At 42.9% G+C, this 23,410-nt stretch overlaps 1 protein-coding gene across 4 annotated transcripts in view; it reads right to left on the minus strand.

The window, feature by feature from the left end:
- Positions 1 to 23,410, minus strand: part of ARHGAP26 (Rho GTPase activating protein 26) — a 382,879-nt gene that overhangs the window by 131,813 nt on the left and 227,656 nt on the right. For all 4 annotated transcript variants that reach the window (XM_084779977.1, XM_084779979.1, XM_084779980.1 and 1 more), the window contains 4 exons: positions 22,010 to 22,084; positions 9,196 to 9,283; positions 7,430 to 7,488; positions 5,800 to 5,905 (listed from right to left, as the gene is read on the minus strand). In XM_084779977.1, the coding sequence (XP_084636103.1) occupies positions 5,800 to 5,905; positions 7,430 to 7,488; positions 9,196 to 9,283; positions 22,010 to 22,084 (328 nt within the window). The remainder of the gene's footprint in view (positions 1 to 5,799; positions 5,906 to 7,429; positions 7,489 to 9,195; positions 9,284 to 22,009; positions 22,085 to 23,410) is intronic.

Below are 23,410 nucleotides of genomic sequence, written 5' to 3' on the forward strand. Positions count from 1 at the left end.
GGAGGAGAGCCAGGCAACGCAACCAGGAAGGAGGCGTTGCACACAGCCTGGGATGGGGAGTTACTGATAGAAACGGAAAGAAGCACGCGGATTCAAGGGCAAGAAAAGAGCACTTCAATCAGAACCAGCTGGGCCTGCTGGTGCATGCTTGTAATGCTGAGGCAGAAGGACATGAAGGGTGAGGTCAACCTGGGATTAGTGGCCATAATATGGCTCCATGGGGTATCAGGCCACAACCACCAGTGGCCCAGCAGCCATACAATTCCGTGCTGGCAGCAGTAAAATGTCTAATGGCTACTAGAGAGAACATAGGTTTGGGAGATGTGGTGCAATGGCTGATGTACAGCAGCCCGAGAGCCCACGGGCGCATCCATCCCAGACAGCTGCTAGATCAGAACCATTAACTGCAGTGACTGTGACTGTAAAAACTCACAGCTGTTTGGTCTGAAGTACGATTGGTGGCAAAGAAAGCACTAGCTTTTCTCATGTGGTCGGCAGCTCACTCTGAACTTTATCTTTGAAGCCTGGGATGGAGAAAACGTAGTAGAGTTTATATGGGAACTATGTGCTAGTGCTGTGTATTAGCGCCCACCTCCTTTTATTCCGACCCTGCAGGGTGTCACAGAGTGCTATTTAACCATTAGGTCCACAAGCATTTCTATCTGAACTCAACCCACTGCGTCTGGATCCTAAAAGAAATACAATACTTTCTTCTTGATTTCCATAGATGCAAGTGCTCAGGCTTCAGTCATAGGATTGAGGGGAAAACCCAAAGCCACCAGATCTCAAGAAAGTTCTGCCAAAAACAAAGCCTTTCTTACTTCCATGGCAAGCATTTGCCCCACATTATTCTTTCATGATCCCTGTAATTGTTAGACTGTTGTCCTTTTGCAAAGTCACAACATGACAGATGATAAAAAATAAATACCAGATAGTAGAGTAATAAAAATAACAAGGAATTGGGGAATGGGGGGATATAAGCACAGAGTTAATTTTGCTTTCTTTATTACTGCTTTACCCCTCAAATCTCACAATTTGGTATATATGAGGCAAAAATCACAGAAATTGACTGTTTGGTCCCACATGTCCTGATGAGTTGTCACACCACAGAAGGATCATTAGTGAACTTAACATCTGCTGAATGCATTTTGCTAAGGCTGCTTGGAAAAGACACTATGGGCTCCAAAGTGAGGCTGCCTGTGCCCCCTTCCCGGGCAGCTGAGGTAAATCCTGTCCGTTGTAACCTAGTCATGAGGATTCCATTCTTGCTGGCAATTGCTTCGGACCAAGAAAAAAACCAAAGAAACAAACAAACCGCAAGCAAACACTGGCAAGTATATGGAGAGCATCTTCTGAAGCATCATTCTAACTCCCAAAGAGACTCAAGAAGGAATAGGGCCTCTGTCTGCCTCTGCCACGCACTGATACCCAGGGACGTTAAGTAGCATCTGATGGCTGAGAGAGAGAGAGGAGGCTGGCCGAGCAGGAAATAACCTGGGTCTTTCAGAAGCCGCAAGTTAACCAGCTCTCAGAACTGACTTTTTGGGGTAACATACCAGATCCCTTTATTAATCCATTTTGGATTACATTTTATCTTTATTGAAGCCCAAAGCCTCCTCGGCAACACAGTACCACTGTGAGAAGAAGGACGAGCTTCTGCCTCCATGCGCCTTGCCATGCTGAGGTGACTGCATCAAAGAGAAAGCTTTACTTCTCAGTAAGTGTTTTGGGGAAATGAGCTACGAAAAGGTATTGTTTAAAAGTGACTCCTGATGTATAGAGAGTGCTTTGAAATCCACCTACAGAGCACAGACACTGTAATAAAGCTAAGGATGAGCCACTGTGAATGATATGTGTGGGGAGAGCCAACATACTTGGATCATCAAATATGTAAACATTAGGTAACTACCATGAGGTTTGTCTTTCTTACTCATCCACTGTTCTTTTATCTTTTATTCCACAATTATAAGATCAGGAATTTTCTTTCTTGTTTCTGTTATGAGCCATACCTGGCCCCATGCCTACCTGGTTGAAGACACAGAAACCCCGCCTCTCTCTTCCTACCCTCCCATCCCCCACACTCAGAAAACTGAGATTTAAGAAGGCAGAACTGCAGAGATGGAAAGCTAGCCATGCATGATTTCCTTTATAATGAAAATGTTTTGTGTGTTATTTTAAAATAAAATTAATGTGTTTAGAGCTCAATTTAATGCAAAATCTGGAGAAATCAAAACAGGATTTAAATAACAATTTAATGATAACAACAGTGTCTTCTGTATTTGAAGAGTCAGTTTTCTTCTTCTGTCATTAATATACTCCAAAATTCCACCTTATATTCCTTTTCAATACCATCTCTCTCCCCTAAAAAATATTTATATATGGCCCCTCCTGCAGGCCAGAGATTCTCAAAGATCTGTCTGTCTGTGTATTATTAATCTGGAAAACACCACAGAAATGCTGCAGCTGCTAGTACAGTCACGGTATGGCACAGAAATGCCAGGGTAAACAAGCACCAAGGGTGACTCCAACCACATTTGCAGGCAAGTGACTCTACACTGCATACTAGATCCCAAGACACACATAGAAAACATCTAATTATTGCAGTAGATTTACGCTGGATCAACACAAACATGTGCATAGCTGCCTGTAATTTTGATGTTCTCTCTGAGGTCTGGAAGAAACCCAACCTCTCTGTGACTTGGCTCCGTACTAGTCATCATTTTGCCTTTAGAGGTCAGGAGTTTTGTCTTTTCCTCACAAGCCCCCACCAATCCCCCAGGTGTATTTTTTCTTGAGATTGAATATAAAATTTATAAATTTATATAAATTTTATATAAATATAAAACATTATAAAATATAAAACAAATAAAAAAGCACAATATGTAACATCTGACTCTGAACCAGAGGCTGAGACACACAGGCAAAGAGTAGGTAAGAAGAGAAGTAAACACTGGGCTTTACAGCAGTCAGCCCTGAAACCAAAACTTAGGAAGGAAGCTGGCCAGTAAGCAAGTGGCCAGGGAACAATACCTGGGGCCAGTCCTGGGCTAACTCTGAACCTGAGAACACTGGAATTATACAAAGCTTCTGCCCCAAGTTCAGTTTCCCCCACAGCTGGGCACTAAAATAAGGATAGCAGTGCATGCCAGAGGATGATCTGAGAACTCCCCTGAGCACTGAAGACACTCTCAAGCAAGGCTCCTCCATCCATCTCTCTCACGGACATTTTAAATCTGGAAGCTCTGTAGAGCATGGGCACAGAGCACAGCGGGGAGTGGGCGTCTGTTTCACCTCAGTAGCTCTAACCTACAGTAGGGTGCAGAAGCTAGATGTCTGGTAGACATTTTTGTTTGTTTGTTTGTTTTTGTTTTTCCAAAAAAGTTTTCTCCGTATAGCCTTGGCTCCCCTGGACTCACTTTGTAGACCAGGTTGGTCTCTAACTCTCAGAGATCTGCCACCACACCCAGCTGATTGGTAGACATCTTGATACGTAAATAAACAAAGAAATGGCATAAGGCCAAGTCAACCGTCACTAAATAACAGAAAAGGCTCCAGATGTGCAATGGAATAAACAACCACAGGAGGGAAAAATACCTTGGTATAAACTGGTCAAAAGGCAAGAAGTCAAGACCAGAAGCACAACTTGTATATTCCCTAGCTATATTACATTTACAGTTGAAAAGAGAATGGACTGTTTGTTTTCTTGTTTTAATTGCTTTCTTCTTTAAAGAATCTTACTCCTCGGAGCAATGTACAAATGGGAAAACTTCAATATGAGTTCTGGTAGATCACCACTAATTCCTGGTCCACCTGAGCTCCTTCTAATCACATCGCATGAAAAGAGCCACTGCCTTCAGCTAGTTCCCAGCCCCTTCCCATTCCCGGCAGGCCTCACAGCTTCCTGGGGATGCCGAGGCCATCATGAGTCACAACTCCCCTCACACACTGAGAAGAGCATGCACGTGAAGCCTCCCTAGAATATGAGAAGTTCTATTTGTAATGGTAGAAACCAGCTTCCTAGGGTGGCAAATGACTGACGTCGGGTTGTACCGAACAAGCAGCAAATTGGTCTCAGAGCATCAGGAGTTGCTTTCTGAAGCCATGGTCCCACTCATTACTTTAAGCGGCTGTCATCGGGGGATCTTTCAACATGTTGGGGGCATTCTCCCAGCAAACTCACATGTCCTCAATTATGCTTCCTAGTAATTTCTGAATATGTAGTTCAGATATGTCATCACAAAAAGGAAAAGAAAAGTGATCAGTAATGGAAAATTCCTTGACTCTACCCACTTCTTTCTCACCAAGATTCAAAATAACCATGATTCTCAAAACATCCTTGATTTTTCGTGATAGCCTTGTAATTCTTTATGGGAGACATATGTATGCCCCCCAATGAAAGGGAACATCAAGTGCTTAACAGATGAATGAAAATGAACCATACATAACAATCTCCTACAGACAAGAAGGAGCTTATCCCAAAGGGTTGGGTCAGCAACATGAGCAAAGCACTGGTGAGGAGCAGATTTGCAGCACATCAGTTCAGCAAGTTTGGAACTTAATGGACTGAGTAAACTTTACACATTCATGCCCCAACACCGCTGCCATTCTACAATGAAGGTCAGTACATAGCATACAGGTAACGACAAACACAAAGTAATTCATCACAGCATTCAGAAACCGGAGAGGCAACAGTATCCACTAAAATTCAAAAGCATCAGGATACTGTTAAAACTCCTAGCATAAAAACCAGGCCCTCAATCCATGCTTTGATGATGTTCAGGGCAAGAGGACATTGAACAAAAGTAAGTCCCTTGTTCCCAAGGCTTCTTCAAAGGCTTTAGTAAGATAACCTTAAAAATCAATTGCCTTTGGGAACAATAGCACATGCCTGTAATCCCAGCACTCTGGGAGTCAGAGGCAGGCAGATCTGTGAGTTTGAAGCCAACCTAGTCTACAAAGTGAGTCCAGGTGAGCCAAGACTACACAGAGAAACTCTGTCTTAAAAAAGCAAAAAAATAATAAATAAATAAATGAACAGCCTTACAGATGAAGGCACTCCATTATCCACACTTGGTTGTTTCAATTTATTATAATTTATTCAGATTACATCCCAATTGTTATCTCCTGGCTTGTATCTTCCCATTCCCACCCTCCCTCCCTCTTCTGCCCTATTCCCCTCCCCCAGACCTCTGACAGAAGGGGACCTCCTCCCCACCATATGACCCATCAGGTTTCATCCACATAGCCTGTTTCCCCTTCCTCTGTGTGCTGCCAGGCCTCCCCACCAAGAAGTGATAAAATCAGGAACACCAGAGTTCATGTCAGAGGCAGTCCCCACTTCCCCCACAACCGTGGAGAACAAGCTGTCCATTGGCTAGATCGGAATAGGAGAAGAGAGCTAAGGCATAGGTGGACCTGTGGTTTGTCCAATGGTGGCTAAGTGGTTTAAGTACAGACACCTCACAAATGCCAGCCTTCTTGTGCATCCAAATCCAAGTTCCAACATACTGCTTTTCCTTTGTCATCAAAAGAACCTCTAAACCCTGAAAACTCCACAATAAGCTGGAATAATGGCTGGATGCAGAATTCCTCCTGCAACCTCTGGGTACCTGCCATGTCCCTCTGCAAGCAAAGGCTGCCTGGCACTAAGTGTGTTCTCTGCAGTGACCACTGCACATACCTCCCTCCTCAGCCTCTAGCCTACCTGATGCAACAGTCAGAGAAAGAAACACTGGCCTCACTGTGAAGGTCAGAACTCTGTGAGGTGACAGAAAAAGCAGTAATGGGAGAGGAACCTACTTTGCCAGGTGGTTCATGAGCAGCTGCAACATCTGCCGATTCTTCTCTGGGAGCCGATGAACAAGGCTATGGATCTCAGAGACTCGAGTTTCCTGGTTTTCAAGCTCTGTCAAGGCAAGGGGCAATGATTTAATGGAGTTACAGCTAAGTCACTGGACAAGGCGAGACCACGGGGAACTAAAGCCTCCGCGCTAACACAGGGAAAAGGTTCTCGAGGATTTACAGCCTTGTCTTGTGTGCGTGCTTAGGACCAGAGTGGCTGGCCCTGGGAGGCCTTTCACAGTGCTTTCTGTATCAGAGTTCATCTAAATAATGGCTGTGATGAAATGGAGCTGGTCACTGCACACCCAAGGAAGGAACCACCATGGGAGCAGCTGGCTCCCTACAGGGCCAACTTCACTTCAAGGAAAGGAGGAACTTTATGCACTTGCGAAGTGGTAAACAGATCTTATGTGAGCATTACACAGATCTCAAATTTCAAAATCATGTATCCAGATGCAACAAAGAAATCACAACTGTGCTTAAGCTACATGTAACACACCAGCTACATGTAACACACCAGCCCAGTAAGAAGAAAACAGTGGCAAATAAAACATTTAAGTCTTTCTGTCACTCTCTAACCTATAACGTAGCCTGTCACCTTTTGATTAAACTTGGGCAAGTGGCTTTGTTTCTCTGGGAAACAGAGCGCTAATACTCGCCCTACCTATTTATAGAACTGATATGAAGTTTAATTAGAGGATGGTTGCTGTGAGTTTGGAATTTCTCTTGAGAAAGAATTCACATAAACACCATGTTCGCTCCCAGCTCTCTCCCATGCCTCTCTAGTGTCTGCTGAAGAGGACAAGCCCAAGTATGTAAGGCAAGAGGAACACTAGGTACTATAAAATTAGGCCAGGAGTAGTTACCAGGGTAAACAAACCCTAAAGGCTAAAAGAAGCCAGCGAGAGGCACACGCTATGGGCATCATAACATGAAAGGCCGTCCTGCCAGATTTAAATCTGATAGAGAATCTAACTGCCCCGCTGCTGCTGGTCAGCCCCACGTAGACAGATTCCAGTATACTTAGGGCAGCTTGAACCTAATCCCTATGTACTTTAATACTAGTAATGGGAGTTAGGAACCTAGATCGTACAGCCAAGAATGATCAGAAGCTGTAAATGGAAGACATGGTAGAAAAAGGTCTGCGACATTACATAACTGGTGTCATGCTCAGAGAAGCACTTCCATTGCTCAGTTCAGGAAATGTACATGTCTGGTTCATTTTGCAAAGTGCTACTTTAAGGATGGAAAACAAAAGCTCTAAGAAGTTACGACTCCAATAATCAAAACTGGAAAGGCAAAACTGCTTTTCTGTCTCATCTCTCCTTCCTTCTACTCCCCCCTCCCTTCCAGCCAAGAAAAATACCTTTCAAGTTTTTCTCTTTTACTGTAAAGTCAAAGTAAGGCCCCTGGCAGTCATGGTTCTGGTTCATTTTTATTCTGTGACAGACTCTCCTAAGTTTGTATGCAGACATTTTGCATGCAGACTGTGACAGCCTAGGTAGCATTTATTTTTGGAATCTGAATGTTCCTCAAAATAGAAAAATCTCTTCTTTTCTCCTTAAAACTTCAACTAAAAGATGCTTACTTGCTGCTTTGATGAAACTTCTTTGAAACTGGTACATCATGAGTGGTCCTGGAAGCATTCTAGAATAAAAATATATAGACACAGAAAAGTCAGTTTCACAGGAGGATGATCCCTCTTGCTGAGTAGCACCCTGAACACTGCCAAACAGCACGGTACACCTCAACTACACAGAGCACAGCTCCATGTAGCAGAACGACCGGCAGCATGAGGCATTTTACTGGAAATCCTCAGGTTAACATTTTCCTCACCTATTCGCCACTGACCATATCTTGTCATGTCACCAAGGATAAACTGGAAGTCACAATCTTTCTTCCACTTCCCAGGTACTGGGGTCACAAGTGTTTGCACCACTTTGCCCTTCTCCCCCACTCCCACCCCCACCCCCGAGATAGGGTTTCTCTGTGTAGCCTTGGCTGTCCTAGACTCACTTTGTAGACCAGGCTGGCCTTGAAGTCACAGCAATCTGTCTGCCTCTGCCTCCCAGAGTGCTGGGATTACCTCTTTTTTGTTTTTTAAGGGGACAGCTACAACTCTACATAGTCATAGAACGACAAGGGCAGCACAAACTGAAGATCTCCTCTCAGTCACGGAGTCACCCATGAACAAGAGCACTTTAGGACATGAATAAGCTATAAGCAACTAGCTACATGCATCTCTGCATCAGCCGGCCTCAGACTCTCACTTCTCCAGAAGTTTGTTATTGGAATCAGTACTTCCAGAAACAACCATGAAAAATTTTGTGTTTTGCTTCCAAAAGGAATATTAAAGTACCAAAAGGCTATAAGACATTGTACCAGCTGTGTGTACACATGATTAACTACAAATGGGCTTTTTCTGATAATCCAGGCAATAACCAAAAAACTTCTTCATCCTTTGTCTCAAATTTCATTCTATCAGTGTCCCTATCTTCTGAACTCAACTCCTAGTCACCCCTTGCACTGCATCTCACTTGCAATGTCCCAAATAAAGCTGACTTCACCAACTCCTTACTGTGACCTCCCTTGCTGCCTAGCCAAATGAATCCTCATGAAGCCTGTAGAGTGGCTTATTTGACACTTGATCCCAGTTCTCCGCTGTTTAAGACTACAACCCATTCTCCCATGTAAGTACAGCACAGAATTACAGTGTTCCTAGGGAGCGTAAGTTGTAGGGCTGTGCGTGGTAGAGGAAGTGGGGTAAGCAGTGAGCCAACAGTCCAAATGAAGGATAGAAGGGAACAATGATACTGTATATAATAGCATAGTACAAGGGAATATTTCCTTTCTCCCTCCCTTTTATTTAGTTAACCATTCCAGCAGAGACCAGATGGGAGTTTCCCAATGGCAATTTTCCCACATCTACCTTCTCATTTTTAAGGACCAATATAAGTCATATCTTCTGTATAAAACTCAAAAGAGTCACAATATAAACTAGGTACATGATCAAGTCTGCTCAACGAGGTGCCATATTGAGTTCTTAGTTTCCTAATAGATCATTCAGAGAAGGTCACAGCTTAATAAGGTATGTCTAAAGCTAATCATCTTACTGCATCTTATTAAGAGCAGGGCTTTCTAAATCACTCCCAGCACCCCTGCACAGTGGCAGCCCATCAGCCCTGGGCAATTTACGATTGGCCTGAACAGCTCAAACTTAATGCTCCCACACAGACACAGTTTTCACATCTCAAACACCCACCCAGCAGCTCTCTAGAGGCTGCAAATAAAACTGCTTTGTCCCTGACAGCACACTAACTAGGTGGCTTGCTGTTCACAAGTGGAAATCCCCACCTCAGGTAGGTCTTCAGAGCACTAGTGACCGTCTTTATCTCCCACTCGGCACAGATATCAGTTTCCGTCTCAGAAGCCGCTTTGGGGTCTGAAATGGAGAAAAGACAATGAGCAAAACAAAGTATGGGACACGATAACATCAAACGTTCACACGCAACAGCACTCCACCTTATCACATTCAAGTTAAAAAATAAGACATGTATGCCTGTTGCATCAGAGAAACACTTAAAAATCCAAGTATTCATCACTAGAAGAGTATAGGCAGCCGATATCGATGCAACACATCACAAAGGAATTTGACAATATATATCACCCTGAGTCTGGTAATGCTCACATCCTCCAAACTAGAAATTCCATTTCTCACCATTTTGCCTCGCAGAACAAGACAAAGCATGCACCAAGTTGCAGACCAGACACATACATCTCACACTCTTCTTTAAAACAGTGGGGAAAATGAAAGAAAGAGACCGCCCTAATCAGAGGAGTGTGGTTAAGTGAATTACAGCACAACTCCCTGATGGAATATTAGGTTGCCATTTTTTAAATTTAACATTACATTAATACTGATGACTTATGACATGGAAAATGCTTGTATTATACAAGAGTAAGTTAAAAAATCAAGATCCAAACATTTTTTGAGAAACATAAAAAAAGGGATGAAAGAAAACACTTTCAAATTACAATAATAATTGTGTTAAAGTGGTAAGAATTTTGGTTTTATATTTTCTGAATCATGTATGATTTGATTCCATTATTTTATAGTAATTTTTCAATTAACTTAAGTACAATGAGTACACCATAATTACTTCTTCATCCTCTTCTTGCATGCAACTTTAAGCAAACGTATTTTAAGTAAACTAGCATTACTAAAGGAGAAATCCACGTAGCTGTCCTGAGCAGCACAAAGACATGAGAATAAAAGGCAAGGATAGGCGCATGAACTGTTTCGTGGGTCAATGGGGATCGCTGTCACCAGCAAGATGGATCAGTTCACATACAAAACGGGACAGAGAAGCAGTACAGTAGTTAGGTGTATGGAGGCAAAATCCACCCTTTCTTGTATGGCCTAAGACCAACGTGTCCAGCTCACATTCTCTTCTCTTTCTGCACAGTGCCTCATTTTTCACAAGGACTTTTGCTTTTATTATTCCTTCTTGGGCTGAGAAGTGAAGTCAGGACAGACAGCTCAAAGAAAGGCACAACTCAGGGTACTGTGAACCAATTCAGGGATGGCTTTGGACCTGACCTACTCTAGTCTTCACAAAGTCCATGACTTCTCCAGAAGCCAAGCTGCTGTTTAGTGTGCTGGGTGCTGGAAGATTATATAAGTGTCAAGTGCTACCATTAAGCGCCTTAGAGAAAGCCTCCAGAACAAAGCCAGAAAAGAGACAGTGGGTTCAGCACTTGAACCTAGGAATGCCTTTTCAGTCAAACAAGCCATTGTCTCTTGGGAAAGTTAAGTTCACAGTGGCTGGACGGGCTCTTGGGATATTCCTGAACCAGTCACAGGGACATCAGTGAAGTGGTGAGTTTTTAATTGGTTGTCCCTAGTTCATATTCCCCATCTATTGAACGAGTAAGAAAAGATTTCATGGTGATTTAGATCTGGTTTTCCAGTTTGATATTTAGATGCTATGCCAGGTAAATAGAGACTGAAACTCGTCTACCTCTTTCTCAATATTTCCAAAGATTGAACACCAAGCAAGAGTTTCTGCCTACAGGGCTACGTGCATTTCCACTGGGACAGGAGATGAGTCACCAGGCATACTTTTCTGTCTGATGAGAAAGAACCCACGTTCACCCTAGTGGGATGAGGTCAAATACTCATGAATGGATTAAGGAGTTAACCTATAATTCTCAAGACAGAGCATACAACTGCAGCTGGTCCATACTGTGCAGAGCGTTCCACAAACATATATCTACAGATGAAGCAAATAGGGGATTTATCTCGCATACGTTACAGCTCCTACAGGAAGGACGCTGATGCAATGTTCACACATGACCATAGTCAATAAGACTTTCTTGTCACACAAACAAACAACAAAGAGCCATTTTCATGGAATGATAAATCCCACATGGTTCTATTATTGCAAATGTCCTTAAAGGTTTAAAAAGGTGATTTTCCTACTGTCCTGATCTCTGAGACTTTAATTATTTTCCTTCTCTGTCACTTGATGCTTCCTTCCTGTAGACAGACACAGACTGTTGAAGCCCAAGGCATCCAGGCACCCTATTTGGCATCACCTCCCCCAACCCACTCTGTTCCCAGGGCATGTGAGCACTGCTCACCCCTTGGTTTCTGGAATCACGACAAATTTTACTGTACATTTTTCTGAGGATCAATCCAACTTCTACCCCAGAAAGGGAAACATGAATCAACATCAGCAGCAGTTGGCAAGTCTGAGAGTTGTGAACTGTTCCACGAACCACATTTAGCAAACTAATCATTAGCTTTCATTTTTTTGGGCTGTGTAACCATAGGAATATTGCATAACATTACAGGGAGGAGAGTCAGATTACAGTCCGGCTGAAATGCTTTTTATAGCACCAATGAGGCAAGGCTCATAACTTGAATGTGTCCATTTTAATGTATTTAATAGCCAAACTAAATTGAATAGAACCACCAAAGTTACCACAGTTCCCCCAAAGAGTGGCCTGTCTCTATCTCTCTTTCCTGGGGCTCCCCTTGCTGAATGGGATGTCCCAGTGGTATCTGAGCCATCTCTGAGGAACTGGGACCTTTCTCCTCATCTTGCCCCTTAATCACCACAGAGCGTAGGGAGATGAACATCCACTGCAAGGGCGGCAGTACGGTGTTGAATAGGGCACGAGAGTGACAAGCAGTGACTAGGAACTCTCTTCCACCCACCACTACGTGAATCCAGATAATCAGGGAACACAGAACGGAAGCTGTGTGCTACTAACAGGAAGCTGTCTTAGGTCACACCAAACCAGTTTCTGAGAACCACTTGGTACACCAAGAGTGAAAGAAACTCAAAGTCCTTACCCAGGCTTATTTTTTTCCCAACTGACACACTGTACTATATGCAAATTAAATATTTTCCTCTTTGGCTAGGCTAATATATACACATATTTTTTTTAATCAGTGAAGTCTTGGGAGATGGATTAATGGTTAAGGTGCTTAAGACGCAAGCACAAAGACATGAGTTCATATTTCCAGCACCTACATGAAAAGCTAGGCATGAAGGTGAAAGCCTGTAATCTGCTGGGGAAGCAAAGGCAGGAGGATGCCTGGAGTTCCCTAACTAGGCAGTCTAAGGCAATCAGTGAGCTGCAAGTTCAGGAGAAAGACTCTGCCTCAAAAGATGAGGAGAGAAGTGATAGATAAAGACACCTAGCATCAATTTCTAACCTATCCACAAGCAAGAGCAGATACTCACATACAGCTTGCATGCATACACACACACACACACACACACACACACACACACATACACACACACACACACACACACATAACAGCAACAACAAAAGAGAAAGAAATGAAAACATTTACGTGCATTAAACAGCAATTCTTTTCTACAGCACAGGCAACTGCTGATCTAACCTTTTGCATATATTCCACCCAGTCTTTGTGTGTGTGTGTGTGTGTGTGTGTGTGTGTGTGTGTGTGTGTGTGTGTGTTTCTTTTTAGAAAACAAATGGGTTTGATCCTCAGTTCCACAAAACACACCCACACATGAATATATGGACTCCCCAGTACTTCACTTTACACATGCACCAGTCTTGATCTAATGGCCTCTTTTAAACGAAGTTGTGGTTGTATCCTTGTTGCTAGATAAGCACAGACATAAGCTAATGTCCCTTTGCAGACCTTTCTGGTAGAAACAATTCCTGAAAGTAGACTTTCTGGATCAAAAATCTGTGCCATTTAGCTTTCTGAGAGTACTACTCAAGCTCCCTCAGAGGATTAATCTTGAGTGACAACTGCTCACACCCTCAAACGACATACAGTCCAACTTTGGATCTTTGCCAGTCACAGAAGGTTTTTTTAAAAGTCATCTCCATGTTTTAATTTGTATTTTTTGACAAGAAGGACAAATGCATAATGCTTTTCTATGTGTGAGTGTTAAAAGTGAACAGTACTGAACATTACTTAACTGTTGTATAGTTCTATACTTTCAGAAGTGCATATATAGTCAAGGAGCTGCCTCCACAACCTAGGTACTCCAACTCCCAAGAACTCCTGATGCTCTGTTATATTCTGTCCTCTTCCGCTACCTTTACCCCAGGCAACAATTGCTCATAGCATAATACTTGTGAAATCCATCCACACTGTTTCATGTACAGTAGTTTAATCCTTTTATTACTGTGTTGTATTCAATGTTCTGGATATGCCATAATTTGTTTACCTATTCCCTAGATGATGGACACCTGGGTGCTTTCCAGTTGTGGCTGCTATGAATAAAGCTACTACAAACATTTGCCCAGAGGCTTTTTATGGACTACATTTTTATCTCTTAGGTAAATGCTGCCATCAACAAGCAGGACTAGGTCAAACTCTGCAAGAATAGATCAAATGATAAGAATGTTTTCCTTGAGTGAAATGGTCAAATTGTCTTCCAAAATGTTAGGGCTATTTGCATTCCCACCAACAGAGTGGGATGGCTCTGGCAGCTTCACTTCCTCTCACACAGGACGAGGTCATCCAGTCACTTTACCTTAGCTGTATTTAGGAGTACTTCACTTCTCAAGTTATATCACTATTGACTGACGATGTCAACGGTCTTCTCACACACTCTATGGTGTGGGTCAACTTTACATGTGGTATTTGCTCTGTGTATTTTCCTTAATCAACTATTCTTTACAATATTTTTGTCTATTTTTAACATTGGGGTAATTACCTTAAGGATCAAGAGTTTTTCAAATATATTCTAGATACAAATTTTATAAACATTTTTATAAATGCTTTCTACAGATCTATAACTTATCTTTTTATCTGAAAGAGAACTTTTTCTACAGTACTATGGTTTGAATTTTGGCCCTCATGCATGTCAGGCAAATATGTACCATGGAATCACATCTCCACACTTGTATTTTTATCTTAAAAGAGGGTCATACAAAGTGGTCGAGGCTTGCACTGAACTTGTCATTTTCCTGCTTCAGCCTTCCAAATAGCTGGGGTTGTAGGTTGCACCAGTAGGTCCACAACGAACAATATCTTTCTTAGAGAGAAAGTGTCTTATTTAAATGAAGTTCAACTTCACATATTTTCCTCTAATGGTTCGTTCTTGTATTCTAGTCAAGGAAGCTCTTTAAAGGCAAGATCACAGAGACATTCCTTCTGTGTTTTCTATTAGAAGGTTTACTGTGCCAGTTCTCAGGATACATTTCAAGATATAGTGTCAAAGGAGAGCTCATTTCATCCTCCCCCCTCTGGGCAGCAAATTGTGCTACGGTACTTGTTCAAGACTCCTTTCTCCGGCTATTTATCCTGACCCCTTATCTAAGACTCAAGTGTTTCAAAAGCTGAATCTTGTGCTGCTGGCTATAAACTGTTTATAAACAACACAAGATTCAGCTTTTGACTAAGACTGGGTGGTGTTTTGGAAGGTAGATATGTAAATCAGTGCAACAAACATAAGAGCCCACAAATAGGACCAACACACACTTGAAGTCAAGGATGGTGACAGGTACAGAAGTGGGGGAAGGTGAGCCTCCATCTGTGATCCCTCCTCTCTAAGAACTCAAGATGGTGGCACACAAGCCCCTGCTTGGCTCCCAGAACCGTCACTACCCCCAAGTCTGTCGTTTGTCTGGTCCCTTCACTAGGGGTGGCTGAAGTTTCTTTTCTCTCTGTCCCCTACTTTCTCTTGGATACAATCTTCAGTCAGGCTTGTTTCCACTCATTACATAATAAGCTTCAGGTCTCAGAAGTCATCATTAAGAACTACCTGGTCCTCGAGGCACTCTTCAGAAAGAAGTCCTCAATTGCTTTTATTTATGACAATGTGTGAACATGTGTGCAGGATAAGGGCACAGAAGAAAGGAATGCAGACCTTCAAGGTTCCTGACGGAAAGGGCAGGCTGGCTCATGGCTGGAGATAGGAGGGAAGAGCGCTGCCTGTAATTTGATTTAAAGTCCTGCTGTTTAACACTTCCCTGTGCCCTCTGTAATTTTAACCTAGAGGGTGACTGCATGGGAGAAGACAAACAGCAATGCTGAATTTGCACTTCTTTGCCACCATAGTTAAACATTAATAAAGATACACAGAAGAAAGGGACAGGAAGCTTCACCAGCACAGCAAGAAAAGCCTTTTATTTACATTCTCCTGTTGCCAGATGCCGGGCTCATGTGAAGGCCCAGAGAACTGGTAGATAATGGCCTTCAGCATAGGGCTCATGTGAAGGCCCAGAGAACTGGTAGATAATGGCCTTCAACATAACAAGTCATCCTGGGTAGGGAAATCAGGCCACACTCCTTCCTTTCCTGCACATCTGGAGGGGAGTCTGCTTTCCACAGACCTACAAGAGCCCTGAGAACAAGACCTAGACAGTGAAAAAAGGCTGGGCCGCCAGGGTGGAAGACCACCTTTACAGCATAAGGGATGAATTCTAAAGAGAAAAGTCAGCAGGGTGTGGTGGTGATACCAGTAATCCAGAGGTGGAAGCCAAGGGCAAGCTGCTCAAGGTCATCTTTAGCTTAGCAAACTATGTACATATAATATGTGCTGGCATGTGCATGTGTGTGTATACATGTGTGTAAGTGCATTGTGCACATGCATGTAGTAAGTCTGATATCAGTGTGGCTACATGAGAGACCCAATAATAAAGCAAAGCAAACACAAAAAAGAGGCAGAGGTAGTCCTTGAAGAATCAGCAAAGGAACAAGAGAATAATGGCGGACTTTGGGTTCACAGTTATGTACTCCAGTTCTTCCACAATCTTAAGCAGAGTGGTGCCAGGAGGAATTATTCAGGACTACAGAGCCACACAAAATAAAAGACTTACGACTGACTGAGATCTGGCTAGCATCTCAGACAACATCTGCTCAATGCCACAGAAGAAAGTGACTCTGAAACAGGATTCAGGGAAGTGTTTGTAGACCAAGGAGAATCTATTCAGAGAAAAGTCCTCAGCAAAGAGCTTTACACTTCCTGTGAAAGCTTACCCAGTGTTTGTTGGCATAGAATACAGAGAGCAAAGCACTGAAGGCATCTACTCTATGATGTAAATGAAATTCATAACAAAATTGGGCCAGCAAAGCAAGAGACAGGATGAAACAGTAAAAGCAATGGCTGAAGGAGCACATCAGGCAGCCAAGTGTGCCATTAAAGACACTGAAAAGTCAACTACCAAATCAATATAATCCAAATGAATTTTTTTAAATTTACATTCATTTATTAATTCACTTATTTCTTTTGGAAACTGTGTGTGCGTGTGCATGTGTGTGCGTGTGTGTGTGTGTGTGTGTGTGTGTGTGTGTGTGTGTGTACACACATGCATGAGTGCTGCTGAATGTGTATAGAGTTCTGAAGACAACTCGCAGGAGTTGGTTCTTTCTACCATGTTCAGGAGAATCAGTTTCAGGTCATCAGACTTGGCAGCAAGTCCCTTTACTTGCCGAGCTGTATTGCCAGTCCCCAAATTAATTTTAAGAAAGACAAAATGTTTTCATAATCCTGGAATGACGACAGTCTCAAGTACTCATGAAGGTCAAAGATAAAGAATGAGAGATTGGCTTCATAAAAATTTAAGATATAGGACAAAAAGAAAAAGGGGGAAAATTTAGAGCATGAAAATTTGGATTAAAATGCTGCTAATACAGCTCCAAAATTTAATGTTTACATCAAACAGAATAGAAATTAGGGAAATAATGCTAAGAATAAAGGCAGGCAAGAAACCACTTCTGTCAGCACCATAAACATGTTCAAAAGAGCCAATTTAATCCAAAACCAATGAAAACAAGGTTCAATAAGAGGAAAATACATCATTTTTGTGTACTATTTATATGAAAAACCAAGTACAGAGCATAGCCATGGTGGGCAATAGGACGGTGAGCTTGGTACCAGCAGATAAGGAGGCCGAAGCCATATACAGACCCTGAGCCAGCAACTCAGCATTGTAAGGTAACTGTAAGAGAATAAGACAGACAAGCACTTCATAACATGCGCAGACTCTCACTCAGCAATGCTTGTGCATCTTTTCATCTCACCATCCCATTTCTATGCAATCCAGGCTATCACATGCAACTGGAGACACAAGAACAGGCTACCGAAACCATTTGTCTAAACTGAAGAGGATAAGCAAAGCATCTGCTTCTAAAGTACACGCTCTTCGCCTCTGTTCCTCACATCACAGGGCACCCATCTTTGCTGTACTAGGGCAGGGAGTCGATTCAGGGCACTGGGGCACCGGCAAGAGTGACACCATAGGAGGACTTAACACGGGAAAACAGACACTACAGTGCTGTGAGAATACAGCCTGTTAAAAAGCATAGAGCATGTGTGCCAGTGCTGTAAGCATATTAATACAGTATGCTACACTTACTTGCTTACTACATGCTGGTGCGAGCGGTTTAAAGGGGCTATGATTAAATGGTCTTGTATACGATAAAGGTTGTATCTGGTCTCAAGGATTCTTATTTTCTTCTTTATGCTTTTGGTATTTTTCTGAAATCTTGCCAAGGACTACTCATAATTTTTAATCAGAGAAAGGAATTGCTTAAAAAATACAGAAGTGGTTGGAGATAGGCAAAATGGCTCGGTATACAGCGCTGGGCTCCAAGCCTAAGAATGTGAGTTCCCACCTGGGGTAGCCATAGTAGAAGAAAACTGATAACCACAAGTTATCTCCTTTCCTTCCCACCTACCTACACACACACACACAGTAGCTTTACTTAAAATATACAAAGAGTCAGAAAGGAAGAGAAACAGGCATGTAATGAGCAAGAAAGTGTGGGTATTAGAAAATTTGTAAACATTTATCCTCATTTAATAGTTGGGGGGTCAATACCTATATCCTGTTTCAGGAAATCTGAAAGTCTCCCTGAACCCTTTTCACTACTCAGAGACTACTGACCTCTGTTGCCAGGAAGTAAGCAGGGTGGCTCTTGGCAGGACACCAGCGTGAAGTACAGCGGACACTGCAGTGGCTATGAGGAATTCTAACAAGCTGTCTTAAGGAACTCTCATCAGTAAAACAAAACATCCTAAACACACTGGCTCTTATTTCCCATTAAAGTTAGTGTCTGGTTTTAATCCTGAGCCCTGTTTGTAACAACGAAAACACAATAATCCACTTAGTGCATTGGAACAAGTAAAAGCAATGTATCCGCATATAGCTGGGTATGAAAGGGTGAGAATGGAAGAGATTGAGTAAGTGGTTCACACTGAGCCCTGAAGGGTTTGTGGCCTGGTGCAGAATTCAGTCTATAGCATTGGCTAGCCCCGACTAGTAACAGTACCAAGAATTGATTAGGATGACACATTAGCACACTCAAAAGAGGGACAGGAGACAAACCTGGACCTAGTGCACTGGCCTGACAACTGCAAGGGTACAAGATTCCTCCGACTGACAGGGAGACAGAGACCCACAGGCCCCATTCTCAGCGTCAGGTTACACATTACACTCTGGTCGGCTCTACTCCTGGTAGGCTCATTTATATTCCAGCCTATGTGGAATGTTGTCGTGGCAGAGGCAGCTAGCCTTCTGACTGTCAGCTGCTGGCTAGTCCTCCTTCATGACATCCTTCTCATCCTCATGGTTACCTTTCTCTACACCTAAGACAGCTGAGGAAGAGAACAAGAGCAGAACCTCGTGAGGGGGCTGCTGAGATTAGTGATCAGAACCGCTGCCTTTTGGAGCATCTCTTTTGCCCAACATGGATCTCTACAGACTTCAAAAACATTGCATTTCTTTCCAATACTATCGCCTCACACTGTCATCTTTGAATTCTATTTGACGCCTCGCCTTGGTCTCTCTACATAGAATACTGGATACTGAGCCCCATCTCTTTGGTGCAGCCTTAGATGAGGAAGGGGTTCTTGCCTTACCTATTACCTTGTTATAGGGCCCTTTCCGTGATCACATGCAAAAGCCATGTTTTGTTATGTTGTTCACCTAATCCTAACCTTGCTACTGCTGTGTTGGACACACTTCATTAGTGCCATAACAACCTTTATTCCAGGGAAGGGTCCCTCCCCTTCTCATCAATGATCCTGCTCTGCCCACGGGCTTCCATGGACTAGCCTCATCCCTACTCTCTAGGCCAGGCACAGGCCCAGGCCCAGGCCCAGGCCCAGACTCCAGGCCATCTGCATCCATCTGCTAAGGATAATGTGATTGGCTCCGAATTGAAAAGTTTATCATGTGAATGGCCCACACTGGCCAATCACAGCCCTCTCTGTGGCCTTCTGCCAAAACTGTTACCCTAAAGACACTCCTCTGAGTGATGCAAGCTCCCAGTGCCTGGGTCTATCTGGGACACTCCCAGAGAGAGAGCAAAGCCAAGGCCAAGGCCAGCAGAGGACACAAATAATGAAAAACTAGAGGAAGAAAAAAAAAGGGAAAGGGCTTGAAGTAAGAACGGCACAAGAGTCCCTTGACCCTGCATGCGCTGTCATAGTGGATGGACCAGCCACATAAGCAAATGCCCTTTCTCCTCTGAATTATTCTAAATTATATTCCTGACTCTTCCCACAATGCATGTATATCTACCACTTAGAACTTTTAACAGTGCAATTAAAAAAATAAAGACGTCTCTAAACTCCTTAGCATTGTACTTAGGTTTGTCAGCAAAACAAACCACCTTAGCTGTTCGGCATTAACTGTCCTCTTTCAGGCTCACTTGGTTCTCTCAGATACTAATGAATAACCTCACGGCATCCATAGGCTCTGCCCCTGCCCTGCACAGCCTGCCTCGGCCTGTACTGTTGCTCACATTTGCTTAATCTGAGTTCTTGTCTCTCCTTCACTATTCTATCTCTAGATTCAGGGCGGACTAAGTACTATCCCCACATGAGTACCTAACAGCTTTCAGGAGCATGCGTATCTCCTCCCTAGTAGGACTTTGTGGAAAGGCAGGAGCTCTTTCTAGACCTTAATATCACTATCACCTAGAAACTCATTCCAGATCCTAAGAAGAAATGGAAGATTGAAGGCTGACACCTGCTATGCTCTTAATTCTTCCTTATATTAGAATTTCTCCAAATTAAGCCATATCACCATATGGCCGAACCATAGAACTCTTGGGCACTTATTCTATGAGAACAAACATACGCTCACATAAAAATTCTCTATTCAAATATCTACAGCAGCTTTACTAATATGAGTGTAAAAGAGAACACAACCCAGAAGTACTGCAGCAAATGAATGACGAGACTGTGGTGTGCTCAGACAGTGGAATACTACGCAGTAGTTAAAAAGAAATTAACAAGTAATGATACATACAAGTTTCTCAATTCTGGAAATAATTAAGCTTACTAAAAAAAAAAAAAAAAAAAAGACTCAACTCCCAAACTTACACATTCTATTATTCCACATATATAACAAGTAATTTCAAAATGGCAAAGTTAAAAGAAAAAAATTTAAAAAAAAAATAAGACTACTGGTCACCAAGGACTGGTTAGGGACTATGTGTGAGGAGGTAAGGCAGTAAACAAAAGGTATCACAAGGCCATTCAGTGGGGTGGAGACACTCTGTGCTTTGACTATATCAATGTCAGTTCTCTGTCATATCGAAATAAAGCCTGGTAAAATGCTATCATTGGAGGAAATTGGGCCAAGGGTGAGAAAGATCCCCTGTTTCTTATAGCACATGTGTCTCTCACAATTTCCTCAAAAACATTTTAAAAATTAATGTAAAAAATGAACTGTATCCTACATCTGAATTTAAAAGTGGAAAGTAAATGTAGAAGCACCTCCTAGACGCTGTGGTCTCAAATAGCAGGCCTTGGTGTAACTCCTAACACCATGGAGTTTTGACCACAGCAGCAAGTAGCTCATTCTGGCCCATATAAAGGAATAGATTTCTGCACATATGAAAGCTATTTTCAGAAACTGGGATGACAGAAGAAGTGACAAACACAAGATAACGGCCCTTTCCTAAAATGCCAAGTTAGAGGCCTGAACGAGAGTTGGTCTTCCCAAACACCAGGCTAGGGCTTTTGTGGACATGGACAGCAGGCACTGATGTATGAAATCTGATCGGTTTGCCATTTAGATCCATGTGACTCGCTGAGGCTGGCTGCACAGCTAAAAATACAGGCTATCTGCAGCCTAGGCAACTTTGTCTCATGGATTTTGATTCAAACACTGCACATTTGGAGGTAGTGGCTTTCTATTTATACATCAGCCAGGGAAAGAGGATCAAGTGAAGGCGTGATATCTAGAAGCAGGAGGGATCCGGGGTTTTATCTGCATATATGCATTTTATCTGAGCTACATGGTACCCTCAGTATCAGGAAAATGTGGCCCTGAGGTCCTCATAGGCTGAAAAGATGCCCTTTCTTGGACATGAGGTGTGTCCTACTGGATACCTGCCTCAAAAGAGGCTAGAAGGAGTCATGAGCTATTAAAGACATAGCAGTAGCAGTCACGTGAGTGACGAGGTAACGCTTGGACTGGGGTGCTGAGTCTGAAGACTGAATTAATGCTTGCCCTGCTGGTTTCCTTCAGTCTCCTGAAGGCCTGCTCAGAGCCTCTCTTGTTAATGTCCAGAGCCACTACCAGCAAGCAGGGCAGATTTCTGGACATCAGCAGCACTTGCATACCCTGATTCCTCCCTCTAAGCTACCTAGAAACCAGGAGACCTTGAGTAGGCTGCCCAAGAGAAAGCCACTGCTGCACTAACCCATCAAGACACTCAGCAGCTTCTGCACTCTGGAGTTGACCCCCACGATTCGGTAGAGTCCTTGTTCATTGATCCCTGAGAAGAGAAAAGATGATGATTTAATTAGGTGAACATCAGAACACGAGTCAGGCCCACAAGGCTAAACGCTCTCCTAGTTTTCCTTCATTTTCTCTGTCCTTCTAAAAGCTGCTGTAATTAAAGTCCCTGCCACTCAGCTCAGCTTTTAGCAAAGGAGTGGGATTTGGCACAGCTGTCTAGGATTCACGGGTGTGCTGTACACTCCAGCCCTCACCTTACCCAGGTCGTCAGTAGGCTTCCCTTCCTCTTGCCAAAGGCAACAGATGAAGATTTTTAAAGATGCAAAAATGCATTATTTTTAAGATTGTAGTATTTAACCATTTCTTACATTCAAAAGTACAAAGTGGCATGACTAAAAAATTCATTCACAGAAAAAGATAAATCACTTTCCATCTATTTTTACACATAGCATAAAAATACTAAATTGTAAGTTCGTTTTCCATCTTAGGGAATGTTAGTCAAGACTGGGAAATCAGAAAATCCATCACAGTCAGAGCAAAGGTGTTTACTGTGCAATACTTAAAGACTGAACTCAAACAACAGAACTTCTGTTCACTAAAGTGTGTGGATTAGAGTGCCACCGTGCCACTTACAAGAGAAGATCTGCATGCACGTGTGAATGCATGTGGCCTATGTCTATTCACGTGTGTGGGTACACATGTATGTACATGCACATGGTGGCCAGAAGACAACCTCAGATTCTTGGGAATACCATCTGCTTCCTTTAAGGCTGGTTCTTTCATTGGCCTAGAGTTCATCAACTTGGCTTCACTGGGTGGTCAGTGAGGCCCATGGAGCTTCCTGTTTCTGCTTTTCCAGGATTAAGATTACAAATGTCTGTCACCATGCCCAGCATTTTTACTTGGGGGATCAAACCCAAAGCCTCATGTGTTATTAATGATCTATCTCCTGAGCTCCAACAAAGAACAATTTAGAGTAAGGGATTAAAAATGGCTTCCCTCTTGCTGGCCCAAGTCCATCACACCTGGTACCTCTCAGGAGCTTGTGTGCTCCTCCTATAGCTCCCCCGTGAGCTTCTTACTGTGAGAGCTAGTTCATACTACCTCTCTTAAGGCATTCCAATGAGTTCTTAGGTGTACACAATATTCAGAACTTCTTACAGTGGCCTACGAGGTTCACAAGCTGCAGGTTTACAGTGATCATAGACCCTGAGGAGAGTTTTAGCTGAAGAGGTTTTCCTCTTGGTTTGGGCTGCTCAGATGGATGGACACACAGCCCACCTTAAGCTGTGTACGGATGTATGTGCTTCCACCTTTGCCTACCCTATTCTCCTGCCCTTTCTAATTGTTCTCATTTGAGACA

This window comes from Acomys minous (assembly GCF_964271855.1).
Source record: "Acomys minous genome assembly, chromosome: 4".
Lineage (NCBI taxonomy): Eukaryota > Metazoa > Chordata > Mammalia > Rodentia > Muridae > Acomys > Acomys minous.